The sequence below is a fragment of the Onychomys torridus genome, chromosome 9 (genome assembly GCF_903995425.1).
Source record: "Onychomys torridus chromosome 9, mOncTor1.1, whole genome shotgun sequence".
In the NCBI taxonomy this organism is placed as follows: Eukaryota; Metazoa; Chordata; class Mammalia; order Rodentia; family Cricetidae; genus Onychomys; species Onychomys torridus.
The window spans coordinates 2,960,318-2,982,788 of NC_050451.1; the positions used below are offsets into that span (position 1 = coordinate 2,960,318).

At 43.6% G+C, this 22,471-nt stretch overlaps 1 protein-coding gene across 2 annotated transcripts in view; it reads right to left on the reverse strand.

Annotated features, from left to right (window-relative positions):
- The window catches only part of Cacna2d3 (calcium voltage-gated channel auxiliary subunit alpha2delta 3), an 844,799-nt gene that overhangs the window by 443,767 nt on the left and 378,561 nt on the right, over positions 1-22,471 (reverse strand). For both annotated transcript variants that reach the window (XM_036199702.1, XM_036199701.1), the window contains exons 6-8: positions 8,716-8,847; positions 4,633-4,693; positions 4,394-4,544 (exon numbers count right to left, since the gene is read on the reverse strand). In XM_036199702.1, coding sequence (XP_036055595.1) covers positions 4,394-4,544; positions 4,633-4,693; positions 8,716-8,847 — 344 coding nt within the window. The remainder of the gene's footprint in view (positions 1-4,393; positions 4,545-4,632; positions 4,694-8,715; positions 8,848-22,471) is intronic.

Consider the following 22,471-nt stretch of genomic DNA (forward strand, 5'->3'; position numbering starts at 1 on the left):
CACTCAGGCATGCAGAGCATTCTGCATAGAGGTGCAAACACCTTCTTATATGGCCCTGCAGCTGCTAGTTCTTGGGGGCCCTCAAGCATGTAACCATTTTAAACAGACTTGAGGAAAACCCACACCATATTATGATGACACACGTGCAGGAGGAAATGCTGCAGGAAAATAAGAGTCAGTAAAGCAAAACTCACATGATGCACTGAGTAGAAGGAGACACAACTCAAGGGAATGCAAGTCACAGCTAGCCACCTCTGAATAGACCATAGCTGGGGCCCATCAGTAAGCATGGCAAACTTATACCCAATTTGGTGGATACTGTGATAAGACTAATGCAGTACTTTCTGGTAAAGCAAGTTCGTGTATAGATATTATTCAATCAGGCACACTCCCAGCCTCATAAACATGCACTCATTATCTTCAGTGTGTTCCAGATCATGGTTAGCTTATCCACTGGAATACTCAAATAGATGAGAGAGCCTCATGGTACAATAGGAATATAAGTCTATAGCCAACAAAGAGGCTTAGGTAAACATCTGATGCCAACTACATGTGACAAATGCATTTAATTAAAATAAGATAATAGAGACAAATTACTAGGTATTCTGTAGAATATGATCCTATTTGTAGAAAGATGATGTGGGCCTGGGTCAGCAGGATGGCACGGTGGGTAAAGCCACTTGCTGCTAAGCCTAAGATCTGCGTTCAGTCCCCAGGCCCCACATGCGAGAAGAGAACAGACTCCTGAAGGTCCTCTGACAGCCAAAGATACACACATTCTAAAATGTAATGTCATTTTTAAATATGTGGAGGTATATGTAGGAAAAGTTGAAATAATTGAAAGTTGAAGAAGAATGCAAAAATCTGAATTGTTCAAAAAGACTTACCGGTTTTATTCATTCAAAAGTAATCACCATAGAAAGAGTTAATCTATTGCCTTCCAATGTGAATTCACTACTATATCCAAACCATTCACTTATACATTGGTGGAATGGAGATCACAATTCTATCATAAGAGTTCAAGTAAAAATATTCAGAGTTCCTAGTCATCACAATAACTCTGTAGATAGTCTTAATTCATGCTTAAAACTAATAGACAGATGCAAGGTGACAGTTAATGTAACTGCCAATGGATTTCAATCTATAAAGGGATGATTTAAGGTAAAGAAAAATATTTCTCCCAACTATTCCATAATAACTGGCTGTCTCCTTTTAATTATCTTAATCACCCTCTCCTCATTATTGTGTTGATGCTGTATATCTTAATGAACTTACATAGATTATTTCACGTGATTGGTCGTATTAACTGAACAATAAACTCTTGACAGATAAAGGATGTAGGATGTAATTAGTTAGCTCCCCTTCTTCTGTGAATTCCTGATACTTCTGTGAGACATAATTAAAGATTAATAGGAAAGATAATCTTGAATTTGCTGCTACTTATCTATAAATGCTCCAGGATATGTGAGCATCCGACCACATTTACATAGTCACGTGGAGGTTGGCAGCTAGGAGAAATCCTAATTAGAAAGCTGATGTACCCCTGATTTGAAAGCCTCATTGCAAAGGGGTAGGCCCTAGGCCCTCTCCACTTCTGCAAAAGTGAGCTACAGCATGGCAAGTCAGACCTTCTGGAGGCTTCACTGTGTGCCTTCTTCTGACTGCCAGTTTGAGACAGTGACTTAGGCTACTCCATGCCGTGGGCACAAGACTGAGGTGAAAATTCAATGTAATGAGCTACTGAGGATTTGTGGGTGTGGGCTTCACACAGTGGGTAGTACTTTTAGAGACTAGCAGTTCTCAACCTCCTTAAAGCTGTGACCCTTTAATACAGTTCTTCATGCTGTGGTGACCCCCAACCATACAATTATTTTCACTGCTACTTCATAACTGTAACTTTGCTACTGTTATGAATCCTAATGTAAATATCTGTTTTCTGATGGTCTTGGGTGACCCCTGTGAAAGGGCCATTGGACTCCCAAAGGAGTTGAGCTCCACAGGTTGGGAACCACTGCTATAGACAGTAGCTACTTTTATTCAGCCCCTAGATATTTAAACTCCTACTGTTTGTCAGACATTGTCCAAGGGAGTGGGCGTATGCTGTAAACAACCTCTGCACTCCAGTAAGGTAATGGGTTTTTTCTTTTCCAATTGCTCTTCAAGAGTTTAAAAAAAAATTTTTTAATTTATTTTATTATTATTATGTGTTTTAATTTTATACATCAGCCATGGGGTTCCCCTGTCCTCCCCCCTCCCGCTCCCACCCCTACCTTCCCCCCAGCCCCTCCCCTCCATTCCCATGTCCTCCAGGACCAAGACACCCCAGGGGATTCATTTAAACCTGGTGGATTCAGTACAGGCAGATCCTGTCCCCTCCTTCCAGACTGAGCATGTGTCCCTGTATAAGCCCAAGGTTCCAAACAGCCAGCTCATGTACTAAGGACAGGTCCTGGTCCCACAGCCTGGATGCCTCCCAAACAGTTCAAGCTATTCAATTGTCTCACTTATCCAGAGGGCCTGCTCCAGCTGGGGGCTCCACAGCCTTTGGTTCATAATTCATGTGCTTCCATGCGTTTGGCTATTTGTCCCTGTGCTTTTTGCAATCTTGGATTCAACAATTCACGCTCTTGCAGACCCTCCTCTTTCTCGACAGTTGGACACCTGGAGCTCCACCTGGGGCCTGGCTGAGGATCTCTGCCTCCACTTCCATCAGTTATTGGATGAGAGTTCCAAGATGACTGTTAGGGTGTTTAGTCATCTGATCACCAGACTAGGTCAGATCAGGCCCTCCCTCGATCACTGCCAGCAGTCTACAGAGGATATATCATTGTGGATTTCTGGGGACCTCTCCAGCACTCTGCCTATTCCTGTTCTCATGTGGTCTTCATTTATCATGGTCTGTTATTCCTCGTTCTCCCTTTCTGTTCTTGATCTAGCTGGGATCTCCTGCTCCCCTAAGCTTTCTTTATTTTTATTAGACTTACTTATTTGGTAGATGTGCGCATGTGTGTGTGTGTGTGTGTGTGTGTGTGTGTGTGTGTGTGTGTATGAGTATGCACATATATACATGTGCTGTGGGAAAGAAAAGGTGGTGTTGTGCTGTTAGGTTATGAGTCTAGGGAATTGCCTCATGTCTTAGCAAGCACCTTTACTCTCTGAACCATCTTGCTGGCACATCTCAATAGCTTTTTAAAACCTGTGGCTTTAAAGTCGGTTCCTTTGCTTTGTGGTTAGGCCTTTCAGTCTGGAGGTCTCATCAGAAACACATTGGAAGAGAACCTAAGCAACACCCTTGCCACTTATACACTTGCCCTTGACCTAGAAAACACAAGTTCGTGACCTGTTTCTGCAGACAGCTGCCTTAACATAGGACTCCATGACAACACACCCTGTCCAAAGGTATGGGAAGACACACACAACAGAGCTGCATCACTGCCAGAGCACTGTCCAAACTCCAATAGCCAAGCTCTGTGTTTCTTTGCCATATTACCTCCATTGTTAACATAGGATGTCCCAAACAGATAAATATGGCAAAACACACCTGTGCACCACATCCATGGGCCCAGTTGAGCACTACAAGATTGGGGGAAGTTCCCTGTGAGTACAATCTCTGAAAAGAGAGCGAGGTTTGTGAAACAGAAGGGATGTGATGATAATCATGTCAAAGAATGGTGGAGAACAAAAAGAATTACAAACTGCAATGGAATACATGTCTGGTTTTTTTCTTTTTCTTTTGGTTTTTCAAGACAGGGTTTCTCTGTGTAGTTTTGGTGCCTGTCCTGGATCTTGCTCTGTAGACCAGGCAGCCCTGGAACTCACAGAGATCTGCCTGGCTCTGCCTCTCAAGTGCTGGGATTAAAGGCATGCTCCACTGCCACCCAGCAGAATACATCTCTCTTGCATGCCTATGTCACTGTCCAGCCATGGCTTGCTCTCTGGTCTCCACCTGCCAGTCTCGGGACCCCGCATATTTCCCTGACACTTTAATCTCAGCTCTTGGAGAATACGCCCAAGCCCAGCCCTACCTTCTGGAATGCTGAGGAGGGAAGGTGCTGTATTTATGAAGATCGGATTATTCCCCATCTTTCAGTATCTCATCTTCCTGCTGTTACCATCATGGACATAGGTTGATCTGGCTTAAAGTTCATTATCATGTGAGAAGTTCTGGCAGCCCATAGGATATTTTGCTACCTCTCTTCCGCAACATCCCAAAAAAGGCTGGAGAGGTCATTTGCTAACCTCAAAGAAACAATGACTCTCTACTGGCCCCGATTCAGTGACTTGCATGTGGGCATAACCAACCTTCATCCTCTGGTCCCCAGACCCTGCACACCCAACAGCAACAATGCAAATGACCCAAAGTGAAAAGAAAACTCAAAGCAGGCGCACTCACTGTGATGATGTTGAAGAAGTCATCGTCGCCCAGAGTGTCCAGAATCGAGGAGACTGTTTGCTTGGCGATGGTCAGGCGAAGTCCTTTCATGCTGCCACTGACATCCACTAAAATGACAACGTCTTTTGGAGAAGTTGCTGCCTGGATGTACCTAAGTGGAGGGACAATTAAGTAAACATGAATTGTGGCCTCTCTAAATTTTCTCCCAAAATTGACTAAGAGGTTTAAGTGCTGCCTACCATTTTCTGTTCCTGCAGTCAAAGGCAATGACGCCATTCTCATCTGGTTCCCATTTAATCCCTAGAAGAAAAACGGGGGTTATGAGAAACCCTGAGACTTCAAATGTTATTTGTAGTACTTCAAGTCTGCTCTGCTTTGCTGACCAAATAGATAGGGTGAAAAAAAAATCACAGCCCAGGAGCTCCTCATTGGCTACACATTCAGCACTGCAAAGTGCACTCAGGTGGGAGCCCTGCAGCAAACAGGGCCTTAGCCCTTCCTGCTTCAGAAAGCTGAGGTGAATGGAGATAGGATGTGACTCTAGCTCCCTTCACAGCTTCAGATAAAGACAGCCAAGACCATTGCTCACAGCCCAGCAAGGTGCTGGAGCTGCTGGCACCATTCAAAGGTCTCTAGGCAGTGTCTGGCTGCATCCCCAGACCCCAGTGAGGTCATGTCTACAGCCTGGGTTCTGCCATGGTCCCACCTCCCAGTTGTTTCCTCCCTGCCCCCGTCTTAAAACTCAGACATTTGGCATGCCTTTCCACCTTAAACAAAACGACCCTAATTATTCTGCAAACTAAAGTTTTAATCCAGGCCTTGAAGCCAACTCAATTTTTCCCATTTGTGAATCTGATCAAGCATCCTTAGACTCATGGTTTGAAAACCAGCAGAGATACAACCAAGGGTGGCATTCTCCTTGTAAATCTGATTATTTTAAGAATGAGGTTTTGTTTCAGGGCCAATAAGATGGCTTAGCAGGTAAAGGTATTTCCTCCAAAGCTTGACAATGTGAGTTTAATTCCCCAAACCCACACGATAGCAGGAGAGAAGCACCTGACTCAAGCTGTCCTCTGACTTACACTGACATGTGTATACATGTGTTCATGCATGCGTAGACCCACATTCACAAACACATGTAATAAAAAGTGTATTCATTTTTATTCATTTAAAAATAAAAGAATTACTGCTTTAAAACAAGTTAAGATGTCATCATTCCTGGTCAGCAGTGCAGCTCAGGACTAGTGGACTTCAAACAGATTTTGAAGGGGGAAAAAAAGGCAAAAAAGTTATTTTCATGGCTGAAATTCCTGATTTGGAGTATAGCATTGACTGCTTCCTTTTCTTTTTCAACTCACCATGGCCAGCATTCTTAATCATACCATGGTAATAACTAGCCGGGATAAGAGAATGTCTCCAAACTACTACACAGATAGCCTAGAGATGGTACTATGTGTCCCACAGTGGCACTGTGTTCTGCCCTCCTGGTACCTGCACTGGGGCACACTTTAAAGGGCATAAGGAGGAGTCATAATGTGATTTATTCTAAACTTATCTGGCACACTGTTTTGTGGAAGGTTAGAATAGTTAGAATGAAACGATCCTCTTTTTTTTAAAATATATGAATGTACCAACCCAGTCAAGGGGCTCAGTGGATGTTTCTTACATTCATCGTGTGTGTCGTTAGTGCCTATGCATATCCAAAGACACTGTGGGCCATCCACCATTACTCTATGGCTCTGTCAGTCTTCTGCCTGTTACATCCTTACTGCTGTATGCTCGCCCAGAACTTCTCAGAAAGGACTGGGGGTACAGGCACCATTGACAGTGGTGTTTTTCTAAAGGTCCCTATCAGATTAGTCTGCTGGAAAACTAGCAAGGAATACAATACCAGCACAAAAGCAGATACAGAAAAGGATGACCTTGTGCAGATCAATTTGATATGAACTAGAATCACCCAAGAGGGTCTCAATGGAGGGACAGCACACAGACATTCAGAAAGAAATTACAGGGGCTCTCAGTGCCAGGGCAGACAGATGCCTGGGGGTCATTAATAGGTAAAGACGTACTAAGCATGAGATGCTACATTACTTTACCAAGGGTGCTGTAACTAAACACTACCTGAGAGGTGGCTTAGTAGTCTTGTATTCTAGACATGCACAGCTCAGGGAGCTTTTATCCAAACTATTGAAGTACATGCTCCCTACACCCCACCATGATCCTCAGTGAAAAATCATGAAAAGAAGAAGACAAAGTTCCTCATTTTTAGGTGATCACATGACAGAGAAACAGGATATAGCCAAGTGCTGGAACCCACCAGTTCTCTAAAATAGCACATGCAACTTCAAGTTTCCTGAGCTTATATGTGAGATTCTTGCTGGAGCTTGGTTTCATTGGGTCTCTGTCACTTGCAACCCCAATTTCTGATAAAGGTGTTTTTCCCAAAAGAGAGCTTCTCAAGGTCAAACTGGGGAAATTGACCTCTGCTACCTAATTTCCAGAAAGTCCTCATTCCAGGCTTGTAATAAACCTAGGACTCTGGAGAATGAAGGAAATCTCATCCTGCCTAAGGTCAGATACACTTGTACCAATTGGTACTTTACAATATGGTAAAAATGGACAGAAGCATCCTAAGATGAAAAATATCCAAGTAAAAATACCCGCATCATGCTTCCCTTCACTGTATGAACAGGAGGCAAGAGATGAGCTCTGTCTGGAACCAATTCCAGAGCCAAGTGGCCATATGACATCATTCAGGGCAACTAAATATCTTCAGTAGACTGTAGCCATGTATTAACTAATGCAGAAAAGATACAAGCATTCTATGGAGTCAAAATCCTGCCAAGAATATCACAAAAGAACTGTAAGCATTTTGACTAAACCGATTTGACTAACAGAAGTTTCATCTCTTAATAAATCTCCCGATTACATGAGCCCTTTATGGGGACTCCCTTTGTTTTCCAAGGCCCTTGCAACTATACTTTAAGGACTTCTTGTTGGTGGAGGCAACTGATGATTTGTGGCTTCTACTTATCTCTCCCACCCTCCTTCCACTGCCACATGGTCAGATAGCCAGCTATCCAGTTGGCTACTAGGCAGGTTTGCTTGCCTGCCATGTTCCAGCCTTCACAATGTACAGTAAAGTTGCTCTGTTGAGCACATGAAGGCAGACTGCAGTTTGGTGACATTGAAATTTTAATGGTCCACTGTTTATTATAACATTATCTGTAATAGGATGCTTATTGCTTAAATGGCTGTGAGCTCCACGAGGCAGCATGTGTACCCTGCTGAACAGGGCCCTTGGGAACCACTGAATAATCTGGTGAGGCAGATGCCCCCAGCAGGCAAGTCTCAGGCCACAGATGCTGTGTGCAGGGCAAATAGCAACTCAAGGCGGAGGCTGATGGTGTCTGTGCAGCAATATGGAAAGACATCAGGTGCCTAGTCTTACTTAATGAAAACATAAAAGTCTCCACTTAATTGCTCCAAGATTGTGCAGTGTGTGTGTGTGTGTGTGTGTGTGTGTGTGTGTGTGTTTCTCCTTTCTTTTAGGTTGAGCTTGTTAATTCCTACAGCTGCGATGCTCTGGAACAATTGCAGCCTCAAGTCCTGTTTTTACAACTTGTAAGCAAAATTAAAACTTCCCTTTTTAATTAAAATTTAAGCCAAGCTAGAATTAAAACCCGACTGCAAAGCAGAAGCCCAGGAAAGCCCCCAAAGGAACACCTGTTCCATAGGCATGACAGACAAATGGTAGGAACATACTGACCTGCGGGAGTTGGTGGGGGCCTCTCTAGAGGGGTGTCACCATCTGCTACCATGCTTTGGCTCTTTTGACTTCTAACTCCAAGGTAAGCCACCTCTGGCGTCAGGGAGCCCAAGTGCACATTCTATATTTCTTACACCTTTTAGTCATGATTTAGCCCCATATAGTCAACTTGCTCTATTAACCCTGACAACAATGATCTTAACAGCAACAGTGGACATCATAATAAGAAACCAAGCTCTTGTCTGGGAAGACTAAATGTGCTACATTGCATAACCCAGTTCTTTGCTTTGATTGGTTGGTTGCTCTATGAATTAATTTACGGAGAAAGATGCTGAAGGGGTGTGTGTGTGTGTGTGTGTGTGTGTGTGTGTGTGTGTGTGTGTGTGTGTACATACACACATGCATCTCCTTTTTGCTCCTATTCTGCACCCTGACAACAGGGTCCAATCCTTCACTTTCTTCTAAGGGAAGGAACAAAACTATTAGTCAGGAATCTGAAGGGAATCACAGCATCACTCACTGAAGCCATGGCAGTCAGCTTAGGCACACTCACCTGGGTACTGCCTGAAAAATCCCTTTGCACTTCCAAAGTATTGCCAGATGAGAGATGGGTCCCGGTCAAAGTTATCCACAAAGACTTTGTTTAGGGATTCAGACCAGTAAACGCCATTGACAATTGCTGGATCTGAAAATAAAAAGAACAGAGCCACATTAGGAAGCAGAGGGAACGAGATCACAGGTACCACACTTCCTGGCCCACTCACTCAGGTGGCCGTCAGTGCAGATTCTGAAATGCTGAGACCCAGAAAGTCTAGACACTTGAGATGGTGTTCATATGCAGCTCTCTGAGCCACCCAAGAGCCTCTGCGTGGCACCTTACTCAAACTGCATATCGTTGTATTAGTAATATTTAATTTGACAGAGAACATGGCTCTTCAAAGGGCAGAGAGGTGCACTTAGCATCAGAAAACAGAGAAGAATGTGTTTTCTCTTGCTTTAATCACCTCAGCCAACATGGTCCTACTCCAGTTTAGAATACATCACAAACTCTCTCCTTCTGCTAAGTGGAGTGTAAGCCTTGAAAGGGAAGAAGCCACCTCTTGCCATTCATCCTTTGTCCTGTGGATACTCTCGTGGCTGGATGAAAAACTGGAATGACAAACCGATGGATAGAGGGGTTGACAGGTGGGTTGGTAGACAATTGATGGATAAAACAAAGTTGTTCTTCAGAAACTGGATCTAGGCACTGTGGCATCCATGTAACACAGGAGGCAGAAGCAAGAAGGTCGCAGGTTCAAGGTCAGCTTGGGTTTGAACCCAAACAGCCTGAGCTCCATAGTGAGACTCTTTCTAAAAAAGACTATTACTTTCCCATCCTGTAGCTCCATTAGCAGATCTCTTTGCCTCACCTGAAAAGTCCAAAGTAATGCTTCATGTTTTCTTCACATATTTAAAAGATGAGAGCAAAGAAAAAGAAAGAAAAAAAAGAAATTTTCACCCAGTGGCTAAAGAAGGTGCTTTGTGGACTGTTTACCTTTGCCTTATTTCTTTATTCCTGAAGACAATGTTTCAGAACGAGGCAATGCTCAGCCACAATCAGTTCAAAAAGGAATTACTATTTAGCCCTGGTGTGAAGAGGTTAGGGTAGCAACATGATGAACATACAGGCCAGGAAAAATGGAGGAGAGCTGCTTCCTGTTCCTTGCCCATGGAAGACATGGGGCTTACTTTCTTCTGTCCCCTACAACTGTCCTCTAGGCAGGAACTCATAGGGCACTGGACAGCACAGAGACTGGAACTGTGGCAAGAAGAGGGGCTTTTTGCAAAACTGCATCAGCTACTGATAGGCAAACCTCTAGCCTGTGCTTTCATTATAGGCAAAATAGTGATAATAAGGCCCACAGTAGAGGCCCATTTGAAAAGTTCAGCACATTTCAGGAAACAGCTAATGGTAGAAAGCACCCACAGAGCTATTCCACTGACCCAAAGTTCAGACCACTCTCTGTAGTTGGTTTCTTTTACTCTTTGGGGGCCTGTCACCCAGCTCCCAAATAAATATGCGGAGACGTATTCTTATTTATGAATGCCCGGCCTTAGCTTGGCATGTTTCTAGCCAGCTTTTCTAACTTAAATTATCCTGTTTCTCTTTATGTTTTTCATCTGAGCTTTTTACCTTTCTTTAATTTACATATCTTTCTTTCCTTCTTACTCTGTGGCTGGCTGGCTGGCTGGCTGGCTGGCCCCTTGCATCCTCCTCTCCTTCTTTTCTCACTCCTAGCTCTTCTTCTTTTATCCTGGATTTTTCCTCCTATTTATTCTCTCTGCCTGCCAGCCCTGCCTGTTTCTCTCTCTGGCCTTGCTATTGGCCATTCAGCTCTTTATTAGACCAATCAGGTGTTTTAGACAGGCAAAGCAATACAGCTTTGCAGAGTTAAACAAATGCAACATAAAAGAATGCAACACATCTTTGCATCATTAAACAAATATTCCACAGCATAAACAAATGTTAGACATCTTAAACTATTATTCCACATCTCTCCAGAGTCTCCTGTGGAATTCTGAGTCATAGTAATCCCACACAGTATGCTTATTCCAAGGACTCCTGGTACTCTACAGGTGAGAGGGAGAAGAACAGATTTTTGTCATCCTGGCCTTAGGTTGCTTAGTATACAAATGGGAAAAAAATTCTAAAAATACACCCAATAACGAACTTCACTGACAAGTAAACTGATTATTGGCCCCTGGAACATAAGATGTTTACTTTTAATTGCTATGTCAACACACTAGAATATCCTGGAAAGAGTCTCAGTGTGGGACTGGCTAGATCAGATTGGCCTGTGGGCATATCTGTAGGGGATTATCTCAGTTAAATGAATTGATATGGGAAGACCCAGCCAATGGTGGGTGGAACCATCCCTTGGATTTGAATCCTACACTGTTTCACAGTAGAGAAAGTATGCTGAGAAACATGCTTGCATGAATTTCTTTTCTCTCTCTGCTCATGACTGGGAAATGACTGGCTGCCTCAAGGTCTGCCCCCCTTGACCTCCCTGCTAACGTGAAATATTACATGGAATTGTGAGCTGAAATAACCCTCTCTCCTATAAATTATTTTTATCGAGGTATTTTCTCAAACTAGAACAGCACCCCACCTCTCCTCCATGCCTGCCCACAGCTAGCTGTCCTTCCTCAGTTGGCCACCCTTAATATGTTTCCTAGACAGATCTACAATTGGCAACTGGGAGCTGGTGGGCCTGGGTCTTGCCTGACTATCTCACCTCTACCTTGCTCTAATCTTTCAGATCACGTAGGCCGTTGGGACTCTGACTTACATCTCAAAAGTACATGTTGTAACTCCTGTAACTATAATCAACCACATCATAGCCTGGGAGTGTGAACATGACTGATTCAGTCTTATACCACAGAATACTTTTGAGAAAGGCTTTGTCCTTGCAATCCTGGAGAACAAAGCCACTTATTATTCTTGCCCAAGCTTGATAGCAATGATTGTGACTCACTCCTGGCTGTAAAAGCCACTTATGTGAGCCCACAAACATGCAAATACAATAATAACTCCACAAAACCCATGGCTTTCACCTCCATCAATGGACTTAATTATATCAGAATCATATAAAACCTTACCGCAGTCAGAAGCAAAAAAAAAAAAAAATCTCCTTTACTAGCTCATTGTCTCAACATGTTGCAGAACTCGGTACTTTTCAATTGGACCATGCTTGCTTTGGGACTGGTTTGGTTTCATGTGATTTGATATTTGAGATAACACTTTCCTTGACATGTAAAATCACCACTGTGGGTGTATTGATTCCAGAGGCTCCTTTCGTGGGCAGTATCAATAGATGGGAAAGCCTTGAAGAGCTACCTATTATTACTGTCAGCAAAGAGACAGAAATAGATACAAAGTTTGTACAAGGCATTCAAATACCTAAGCCAGAACACAAACACACACACACACACACACACACACACACACACACACACACACACACACACCCCTTGATTAATGATGGTTTCTCAACATCAGTGACCTACAACAGAAGTCAGTAACTCAAGGGTAAGTCAAAGCTGCCCATCTACCCTTCCTCCGGTCCCCAGCCCCTTTGATTAGCCATTGAGAAAGAAACAACTGTCATTCTGGGGTTGGACAAGTACTTTAGCCTCATAGTCCTTCTATGGGACCTGAGGAGATGACTGTCTTGACTGTCTTGTAGTCATGTATGAATTGTCAACATCCTCTCATGCAACAAACTAAGCATTTCCTTGTATGTATTTGGTTTCAAAGTTTGTCTGCAACCCCTTTGCCTCATTTAGGATGGCTTACATCTTCCTCTCTAAACATCACAGGGGTCTTATTTAGCATATCCACTACCTGCTCTAATAAGTGATTCTAGACCTGGTGGCCCTAACAACAAAAATTCATTCTTTTATGATTCTAAAAGCCAATCCAAAGCCAAGGTGTGACAGGGCTGATTTCCTTGGGAGCCTGTGAGGAAGAGTCTCTCCTGTGCCGTGCCACTCTTCTAACCTCCTTGTGCTCCACAATAACTTGGCATTCCTCGGCTTGAAGACTCAGCATGGCATGGGCCACCCTTCTCAGTCTCTGTGCCAAATACCTCCTTCTTTTCCTCAAAAGAACACAGGTAGACATAAGGTCACATCTGCTGATATGGTAGGTTAAGGCTCACATGGGTTTGGAGGCCACTATTCCATATGGTACACATACTCCGAATTATTTTCCACAGTATACTCCCACTTCATGGTTTGCATATATTTTTATATGTATGAGTGTTTTGTGTCCATGTATGTCTGTGCACCAAATATGTGCCTGATACCTGAGGCAGCCAGAAAAGGGTATCGGATGCCCTGGAACCAGAATTACAGATGGTTGTGAGCTACCATGTGTGTTATGTAAAATGAACCCAGGCCTTCTGGAAGCACAGCCAATACTCTTAACCACTGAGCCATCTCCCAACCCCTGTATATATTATTTTTAAGATCTGAGTTTAGTAAGCACAGGACTTTTCATAGAAAAGCACCTTTAAAGGTCTCATTCTTTACTTCCACAGCAACAATTCTAATTTTCATGTCAAATTATTTGGATGACCTTTGTTGGTGAGTCTCTTCTATACTGCACCAAAATATATCCTTCAAATGTAGTTTTTGAAATATGTCTGTGTATGGTATGCCTGTATATATGCTTGTGGGTGCACATTTATATACTGGTGTGCACATGTGTACACATGCACGTGGGAGCAAGAGGTTGAAGCTGGGTGTTTTTCTTGATCTCTCTCTTACCTCATTCACTGAGGCAGAATATTTCAGTTGAACCCAGAGCTCATCAACTTGACTAGTTCAGCTGGCCAGCTTGTTCTGAGAATTCTGTCTCCATGCCAGAATTATAGGCAGGCCACCATGTCCACTTAGTATCTGCCTGGAAGTGGGGATTCAAACTCTAGTCCTCACACATGCACAGTAAGTGTTTTACTTGCTGAGCCGTCCCCTCATCCCCAAAGTCATTCTCCTAAATGTCAAGTGTATACACAAAAACCAAGATCTTCGGTGCAATAAAGCATGTTTCCAGATAACAAGGCCATGCTTCCCACTGTTCCTGTCCACCTCATACAACCTTTTTGCACATGTCTGTCTATACAAAGTCCAGAAAGATCACTAGTCCCGCCTCCCTGATAAGATACAGCCAACCCCAACATGTCAAGAAAGTTCAGCTTTTACCCGAATAATGGCTAGGAGATGTCTGGAGAGAGTGCTGTCACCTTTGTGGTACATCTATGCTTTGTACCTAAAGAGCATCTTCCACATCCCTGGCTTGTCTCTGTAATATACAGACATCCCAACAACAAACAGCCTTTCAGTTCCAAGTCTATCAAGTGCTTAGTAGAGCAAATGGGCCATGAATGACACATCATAAATAGAGGCTGATCCTTATCCTGCCCATTAGAAAACACATAAACATGGCCCCTGGAAGAGCTCTCAGCTTTCATCCTTTCTCTGTATCAGAGTTACTTACTGCGCAACATCCTTGGGAAGCAGCCCAACCATCTGATACTCAGGCTCTAGAGTAGAGTCCCAGAATTGAGCTCACACTTGACACTTGACAGCTAATAGCCTGGAACTTGGGACTTCACTTCCCCAAGTGGCAGGTACCTTCACTTAGAGCAGAGAGATGTGAGCAGCTCTTCCCAAAGTGCTGCTAAGACACAGCATGCAATGATCTCAGGAGTGGAAGCACACTGTACATCATTTGACTGCATAACTGTCCCAGGGCTGTTGTGACTCTCTAATCCCACACTTGAGTTCAGCTGTCCACAGATTGTGCAGGTAAGTCAGGATCGGTCTCTTCCTTACATTCTCAAAGCAAAGAACCCTGACAATTCTCTTTTATTCATATGACAAAGGTTTCTGAACCACTTGCCATATAGGGATTTATCATGATTTGGATATGAAGTGTCCCACAAAGGTCCATTCACTGAATGCTGAGTCCCCATAGGATGGTACTCTTCAAGAGGTTTTGAAAACTCTGGGTCACGGGGTCCAATTGGAGGAAGTAAGTAGGTTAGTGGGGGCATATTGTCAAGGGCTGGGTCTTGACTGAGCTACTCCTTAGCTCCTTCTTTGCTCCCTGACTGCTTTGAAGTGGCCAACTTTGGTCCTTCCTGCCTTTCTCACCATGATGCTTTGCTTGCCACAGCCCAGAGACAACAGCCATCAAGCCTAGGCTGGGATCTCTAAAACCAAAGCCAAAGAAAACATTCCTTCCCTGGAGGTTCCATTAGGGATTTTGCCAGTGGTGACAAGAATCCAGACAGTTCTGTCTCATGAGGAAACAACAAAGAGAACTTCAAAGAGAAATAAGTGTAGTGAAGAAAGTAGAAGGAAATAGGTCAGAAAGTTACTTTGGATGAGAAGGAAGGGGGAGACCTTGTGGCATGATGTCTGCATGCTGAGAAGGTCCCTAAGCATTAATTCAGCCAGAGCTTGGTAGAAGGACAGAGTTCCAAAGCAGTGGTCTGACAAGAAACCAGGTATAGCAGGAAGACTGTGCTGCTGGGGACAGTGAGGGGTGGCATAAGCTGAGGCTGGGGGATGGGCAGGCTCAGGAAAGGATATTTAACAGAATGGTGAAATTCCCAGACAAGTACACATTCTCTAACAGATAATGCCCTGCCTCCACCATGCCAAGGCGCATCCTGCCTGGATTCATGGTCCTAAATCAAATTTATTTCTGAAATCTATAGCAAGCATAGCCACTTCCTCTTCCCAGGACGAGCAATCAGAATCTTCACGGCTATCTCGGTGCCTGGATTTCCTCTCCAGACCTCCATAGTCTGGTCCACACTTGATTTTCTTCTCCCAATACCCTTTATTCTACTATAAATGAGCAGAACTGAATTATTTTAACTTGTCATTTCCTACCACAAATCTGGGTCCATTTCTAGGGAATCTGAGTGAACATAAATGGATATAGAATTACATAGAAATTCCTCTTTTCCAAAGACATTGTTGGAAATAAAGAGTCCGAGCTTTAGTTGCTGTAAGTCTGGTGCAGGGCTGCTTTTCAGGAAGGTGTATCGTACCTTGGACTTGGTGACGGATAGAATCTCAGGCTTGCATAAATAGAACTCTTAGAAGCTGAGTACCACCTAGATATGTAATTACACAGGAATGAGGAGCCAGGGGACTGAGCCTGTGTAGCTGGTCTCCAGGGCCAGGCTGGACCACCTTCAAGAGAACAGGAAGAAATTGTCATGCCTCTATTTGAGCAAGTAAATAGCATCTCTCCCATGCATTCTCACTAGATCGTGGATTAAATAAGAAAGAGTCTGATGCTAATTATCCATCACTTCTATTTTACAGAGCATACTATTGCATGTGGGCTGAATTATAAAGCAGGCTTATTTGCCAAACATTTGCAGTCCCACTAAACTTCATGATAGGCTAGATATTAAGTGCAGGTTACTTTTCACAAAGATGGAGTCAATTTCTGGCAGTCCTGGGGCCGGAGGGACAAAGAGGATCCATGGTCCCATGCTGAAGAACTCTGGATGGGGTTGGGAAGCAATGGCTTGGCAAATTCCCAAGAATGCTCTAGATTCTCCTTGTATGTTGTCTCACTGTGTAAGTTTGGGGGATTAATTCCCCAATGCATTTTCATTACATTGTTTAGCCTTCTGCCTTTTTCCTGTTGCTAAAATTCCTTCTTGGTTACATCTGCCCCTCCTCCTAAGGTCCAATGACAAACAGAGGCATGATTCCACCAAAGTTCATTCTGCAAAACCAATGGGTTTATTGGGCTTCTCTTCAGAGCATAGGTGAGAGGTTATTTGTGGGGTATAGGTGCTACCCCTCTAAATGCCACACTAGAAAGTCTCTACTCATCAGGGATGAAGGCTTTCCCACAGCCACATAGATGGATCCTCAGGATTCCCTGGCCTCTAAACTCTAGCTCCTCCCTGAGACCACCTGAAATTCGGGCAGAGTCACATACAACAGGTAGTGTTGGGTGGCCAGATACTCAGTGTGAGTCTCCCGACCCTGTCTGTCCTTTGAGGGGATGTAAATGGTCAACAAGCCCAGCTTAGATGATGTCTTGCAAGCAGACATAGTTGAATTCCCCAAGCTGCTGAGTGTTTGTCTTAGAGGATAGTCTTATACAACACTCTCTTAACTTATATTAAGTTGTATGGAAAAACTTATATATGTTTTCCTTTCCATATGATCTGGGAATAAGATGCTCACAGTCTTTGGGGGTAGAAATAATGATAGCAATCAAAATGATGATGAAGATCATGATAATATTTATGGCACATTTACAATGTGTCACAGACTATGTAGACCCTTTACAGAGAGTGACAGACTCCTCTTCTTATCCCTATTTTGTAAGGAATGACTCTCAGAGCTGTGAAGATCACTGTCTTAATATATTCCATTACCAAAGGCAGAAGCTAGCAAAGTTAGTTCCTTGTGCAAATGGCCAGATAATGGAAGAGATCATAGTCTCCGTTTATCTGACCTATGGGAGAAAGGGAATGTGTGTGTGTGTGTGTGTGTGTGTGTGTGTGTGTGTGTGTGTGTGTGAGAGAGAGAGAGAGAGAGAGAGAGAGAGAGAGAGAGAGAGAGAGGAGAGATGAGAGATTGTGGTGATTTAAATAGGAATAGCCCCCATAGACTCATGTGTTTGAATGCTTGGCCCATAAGGAGTGGCACTATTAGGAGGCATGGCCTTGTTAGAGTAAGTGTATCACTATGGGGGCAGGCTTTGAAGTCTCATATGCTCAAATTATGCCTGGTGTGATACAGTCTCCTTCTGCTGCCTATGGATCAAGATGTAGAACTCTCAGCTCCTTCTCTAGCACCATGTATGCCATGTTGTCATGTCCCACCATGGTAATAATGAACTAAACCTCTGAAATGGTAAGCCAGCCTCAATTAAATGCTTTCCTTTATAAGAGTTGCTGTGGCCACGGTGTCTCTTCATAGCAGTAGAAACCCTAAGATACACACACGCACATGGGCATACACACACACACACACACACACACACACACACACATCCTGCATTTTGTGTAACACAATTTTGTGGTTCTCAAGTGGGAATTTAATAGAAGATAATTTCATATCCCCATATCAAAAGGTTGTATATCCTTACCAGATAAGTGCATTTTAAACTCTTTTGAATTCTAAAGGGGTATTGAATACATTGTAATCAGGCTGGTATTCACTAAGTTAAAACTCATCAAGTTGTGTGGGACATGTCCCCATTAACCAAGTTGCTTTGGACCTCCAGCAGAAAGGGAAGCTGCTAACACCTTTACGTATAGTAGATCGTCGGAAGTATGTCCTTGAAGCCTGTCTTGCTGCTTGGTTTTCTTACCTTTTATTTGCTCCTGTGTGCCACAAGGTGAACTGCTTTGCTCCACCATGCTTCTCATCATTGTGTCCAGCCTCACCTCAGGCCCAAAGCCATGTATCCAGTTGGCCCTGGACTCAGACCTCTACAAAGTAATTTTTCCCAGGAGATGCTTGTGGACGGTATTTAGTCACAGCAATGTGAAGTCTAAATAACACAGAAAACTGGCACCAAAGAGGGTGGCCCTTCACTGTGACTAGTTCACCATGTGGTCCAGAAGCCCAGAATGGTCGGAGCTGGGAATAGTTTGGAGAAGGAAGGTAGAGAAATCTTGGTTTAATGGGTAAGTCTTGTGGAAGGTCAAAAGACCAGAATACTTATAGGAATGGGGACAATATAGAATGTACTCATGGCCAAACACAATGAAATATGCCTAGAATTCAAATACTTGGCAAATGAGAGTTAGGGATTGGGTATTTGAAGTCATCCTCAGGTACATATCCAGTTAGGGCCCAGCATGGGCTACATGAGACCCTATCTTAAAGTAAGTAAGTAAGTAAGTAAGTAAGTAAGTAAGTAAATAAATAAATAAATAAATAAATAAATAAATAAATGGAGCTATAGTTCAGATGGCAATTAGGCTTCTACAGGGAAAAGGAAGGACCAGGGGCCATATGTCTTATTTTGTACAAAGAACCTCTGTATATTTTGTCAGTGTCTTGAGACTTTTCAAGGAGATGAATTTAAAAGCTGAGGTCAAATTAATCTCACAGAGACAAATTCCAAGGCAGCCTATGACATGGTTATCGCTAGCTGCTTTTAGACAGATTTACAGTGCATATTGAGAACAAAGAGCAAAGATTAGAGCTTGAAAAAAGTCAAGAAATTTAGTGGAAAAGAAGGGCACTTACAATCACAAAAGGTATAGTTGTTACAAAGATACCACCACTGAAAAGAAGCAAAATACTTTATACCAAAACAGTGGATAAGATGCCTTGAGGACACCTAGGGAATCATCCATCATAGGCTCCATGGTAAGGTGTAACGTTATGTAAAATTATTCTTCCTTTTTGTACCACTTCAGGGACATAGGTAGATGTGCTCTCTGTGGTCAGTCATTTAGGTACACAGGATGCTATAACTGTGGACTGAGGGAGGCTAGCTATTTTTTGAGCTAGCTGCAGCTTAAAATGTGTCAACTTGGACACTACCCATATGATGCTGGTTTTGTATTCAGACATACAAATGCAAGGTTTATAGGATCATAAGTGCTTCTATCTGGTTTTCAAAGGAAAGCTGGGGAAGCTAGGAAATGTGTTGCAGGGTCATGGACCTTGCAAGCAGTCCCCAAGAGAAGGAGCTGTAAAGATGAAGTCAAAGAGGCAGTGACAGATCCAGGAAGTTGAAGATGCCAGGAATGTGAAATGCCTGCCAAGGAAAGCCACAGTCAGTGAGCAGAGGTAGCCCAGGGGAGAGGTCATGTGGTCTGTAGCCAGCAGAGCCGTCAGCAGGGCTGGCTGTTCCCTTGCAGCTCATAGCATGCCACCATATTTCCAGGATGCAGACATGGAGCAACAGGATTACAGGATTAATTGATTGTTCTGCTGGGTCTCAGTCTTACTGAGGTCCCACCTCTTCTATCTATATCCTCATCCCTCCCATTTAGAATGAAAATGTTTGCTCTTTTCTACTAGAGATATTTAAGTAGATGGCACAATTTTTTAAGGTGGTTTACAATTAACAGTCTTTCTTGAGTCTCAGGTAACATTTTTTTTTCCAGTAGCTTATAGCTAATAGTTTTTGTTTGTTTGTTTGTTTGTTTGTTTGTTTGTTTGTTTGTTTTTTGAGTCTCAGAAGAGACCTGGGACTTGGCACACTTTTAGAAAGTGCTTGGAACTTTTAGATAAGAGGCATAGTTGGAGGAAGTGTGCCACCAGCATCACGTTTGTGTGGGAGAACATTTCTTGCCACTAGTCCCTTCTTGTTCTTGCTTCCTGACTGCATGAGGTAAGAGACTCTTCTGCCATCTTTTCTCCCTTGATCCTCTGCCTCGCCACAGTTCTGAAAGCTATGGAGCTCAGCTGGGCATGGACTAAACCTCATAAACTCCATCAAAACAAGTCTTTGCTCTTGTAAATTGTCATTCTAAGATATTTGACACAGTGACAAGAAGCTAACACATTACTTTGACAACCTTACCAGAAGGGTGCAAATCATAGTTGGCCATATTCTGACAAACATTTAAGGACTGTATTGGATAGAATAGACATGTATTTATTCACTCAGAAAATATTTTTGAAGACCCGCTGTGTGCCACCATGTACTGGGACTTGGGGGAAAAAGTAATGAGGGAAAACTGATGTGGTCTTGACCTCAGTGAATGACATAGCCTACAGCAGGGAGTTGGACCCTTCATGGTGAAAGGCCTGGAGTGGGGAAAAGGGTGCAGAATGGCCTATCAGAGCCAGAGCAAGTTGGCATGTCTGGTATTGGGGAATCAAAAGGAAGCCAGGATGGGAAGTGGAGAAGAAGAGACTTAAGCGGGGTCTTACAGACAGGGATCCCCAGTCAGGTCTTATCTCAACAGCACCAGAGACTTCTAGAGAATTGGGCAGACACTCAATGTTGTGATGAGACAACAACCACATGGGTAGCAGATGAGGTAGCAGGGGATTATCAGGCTCCCACAGTCCTTTAAAGCACATGATGGTACTGCACTAGGATGACAAAAAAGGCCAGAAGTGTGCAGGGTGGACACACACTGGTTCCAGTTTTGAATTCAAAAGGCAAGCATTGTGCCAGTGGCTGCGACTCTCTTCTAGTTCAGACCATGGGAAGGACAGCACAGCTATGCTGTAAAGGTTAGTCTAAAGGCTGCTGTGCTCTCTGGATCATACAAGAATGGGCAATTCCACTGACTCTCAGAGGGGCAATTTTGTCCCCCCAAAGCTGGACTGCCATTGATGTTAAGACTAAGGATGACTTTTCCCTTGTCACCATCCAAGGAATGCACCTAGGCTACTCTTCCAGGTACTTCAGGCTGACAGAACTGAATTATTCTGGTACCTAAAAATAGGAGTGATTAGACAAGAAAGCCCCAGCATGCCCAGTCTGGGTGCTGGGAGCATCCCTGGATGCTCTCTCTATAAGAGCTACCCTACGTGCATCATCTACCTTCCTAGGAGGAGCATATGATTCTGTGGAGCATAAGAGATCTGAGGTCTCACAAGGGAACACCATATAGCGAGAGAGACATGGGTTCTGATTTGCAGAGGACTGTGCAGGGCATGTGAGACTCAGTGAGGAGTGAGGCCTCAAGAACACTTAGTCCTTGACCTCTGTCCTCTTCTTTTGTGAGTATTCCATCAACAAGCACTTAAAAATATGGTATCTGAAAGCTTATCTATCCTGTGTTCCATATGGGGGACAGGAACACATAAAAGAAACTACTGTGGAGAAAGAACAGCTGTTCTGACAGATCACACGCAATTGAGGACAACATCCAGGCTACATGGTTGTCATCATTTAGTAAGAACCGGTTCATGACATTCACCCAGAAAGTCCGCTCTTGTTTCACTTAACCTTTAGAAGAGAGAATGAAACCCAAACCTTCCTTCCGTCTTCCAGACAGTCCCGGCTCCCAGGAAAATATGATTCTGTGAGCCTGCCATCCAAACTGATGCTATCAGCTCTTTATTGATATTTAATACAAACACAGCCCCGAGGCTAGCAGGTACCCTGACAGGGTCTGGAACATAATTACCAGGGAACTGTACAAGTGCATGTAGCAATTAAGGAGCTGTCAGGGATATTGCTGGTGCAAAGACATAGAGCTGCAGGCTGGACAAATCAGCTGGTACTGAGCTGCAGAACCAGGGAGCAGATAACTGCAGAGGGATCCAAGCAACTCAACGATACAGCATCCTCACAGCTCCTGTGGGCCCAGACATCACAGGCAGGACATGGGTGCATTGTGGACATCTCAAAAGGAAATTGGACCAGATTTAAGTGTGCTGTTTGATTTCAACACCCAGAGACTAAAAACAGACTCTCCCTCCTCTGACACATGATCATATAGTGCAGAGAAAACACAGCTTGGATTCTGGCTTTTGTAGGGATGGAGAATGAGGGTTATGCTGGCTTGCATGCAAGCTAGAGTCATCTGAGCAGAGGGACCTCCAGTTGAGAAAGTGCCTCTATAAGATCAGGCAGTAGGCAGGCAAGCCTGTAGTGCATTTTCTTAATTATTGATTGGAGTGGGAAGGTCCATCCCATTGTGGGCGGGGTGATCCCTAGACTAGTGGTCCTGAGTTCTATGAGAAAGCAGGCTGAGCAAACCATTGGAGCAAGCCAGAATTCTTCTATAGCTTCTGCATTGGTCCCCATCTCTAGGTTCCTGCCCTGTTTGAGCTCCTGTCTTGTTTTC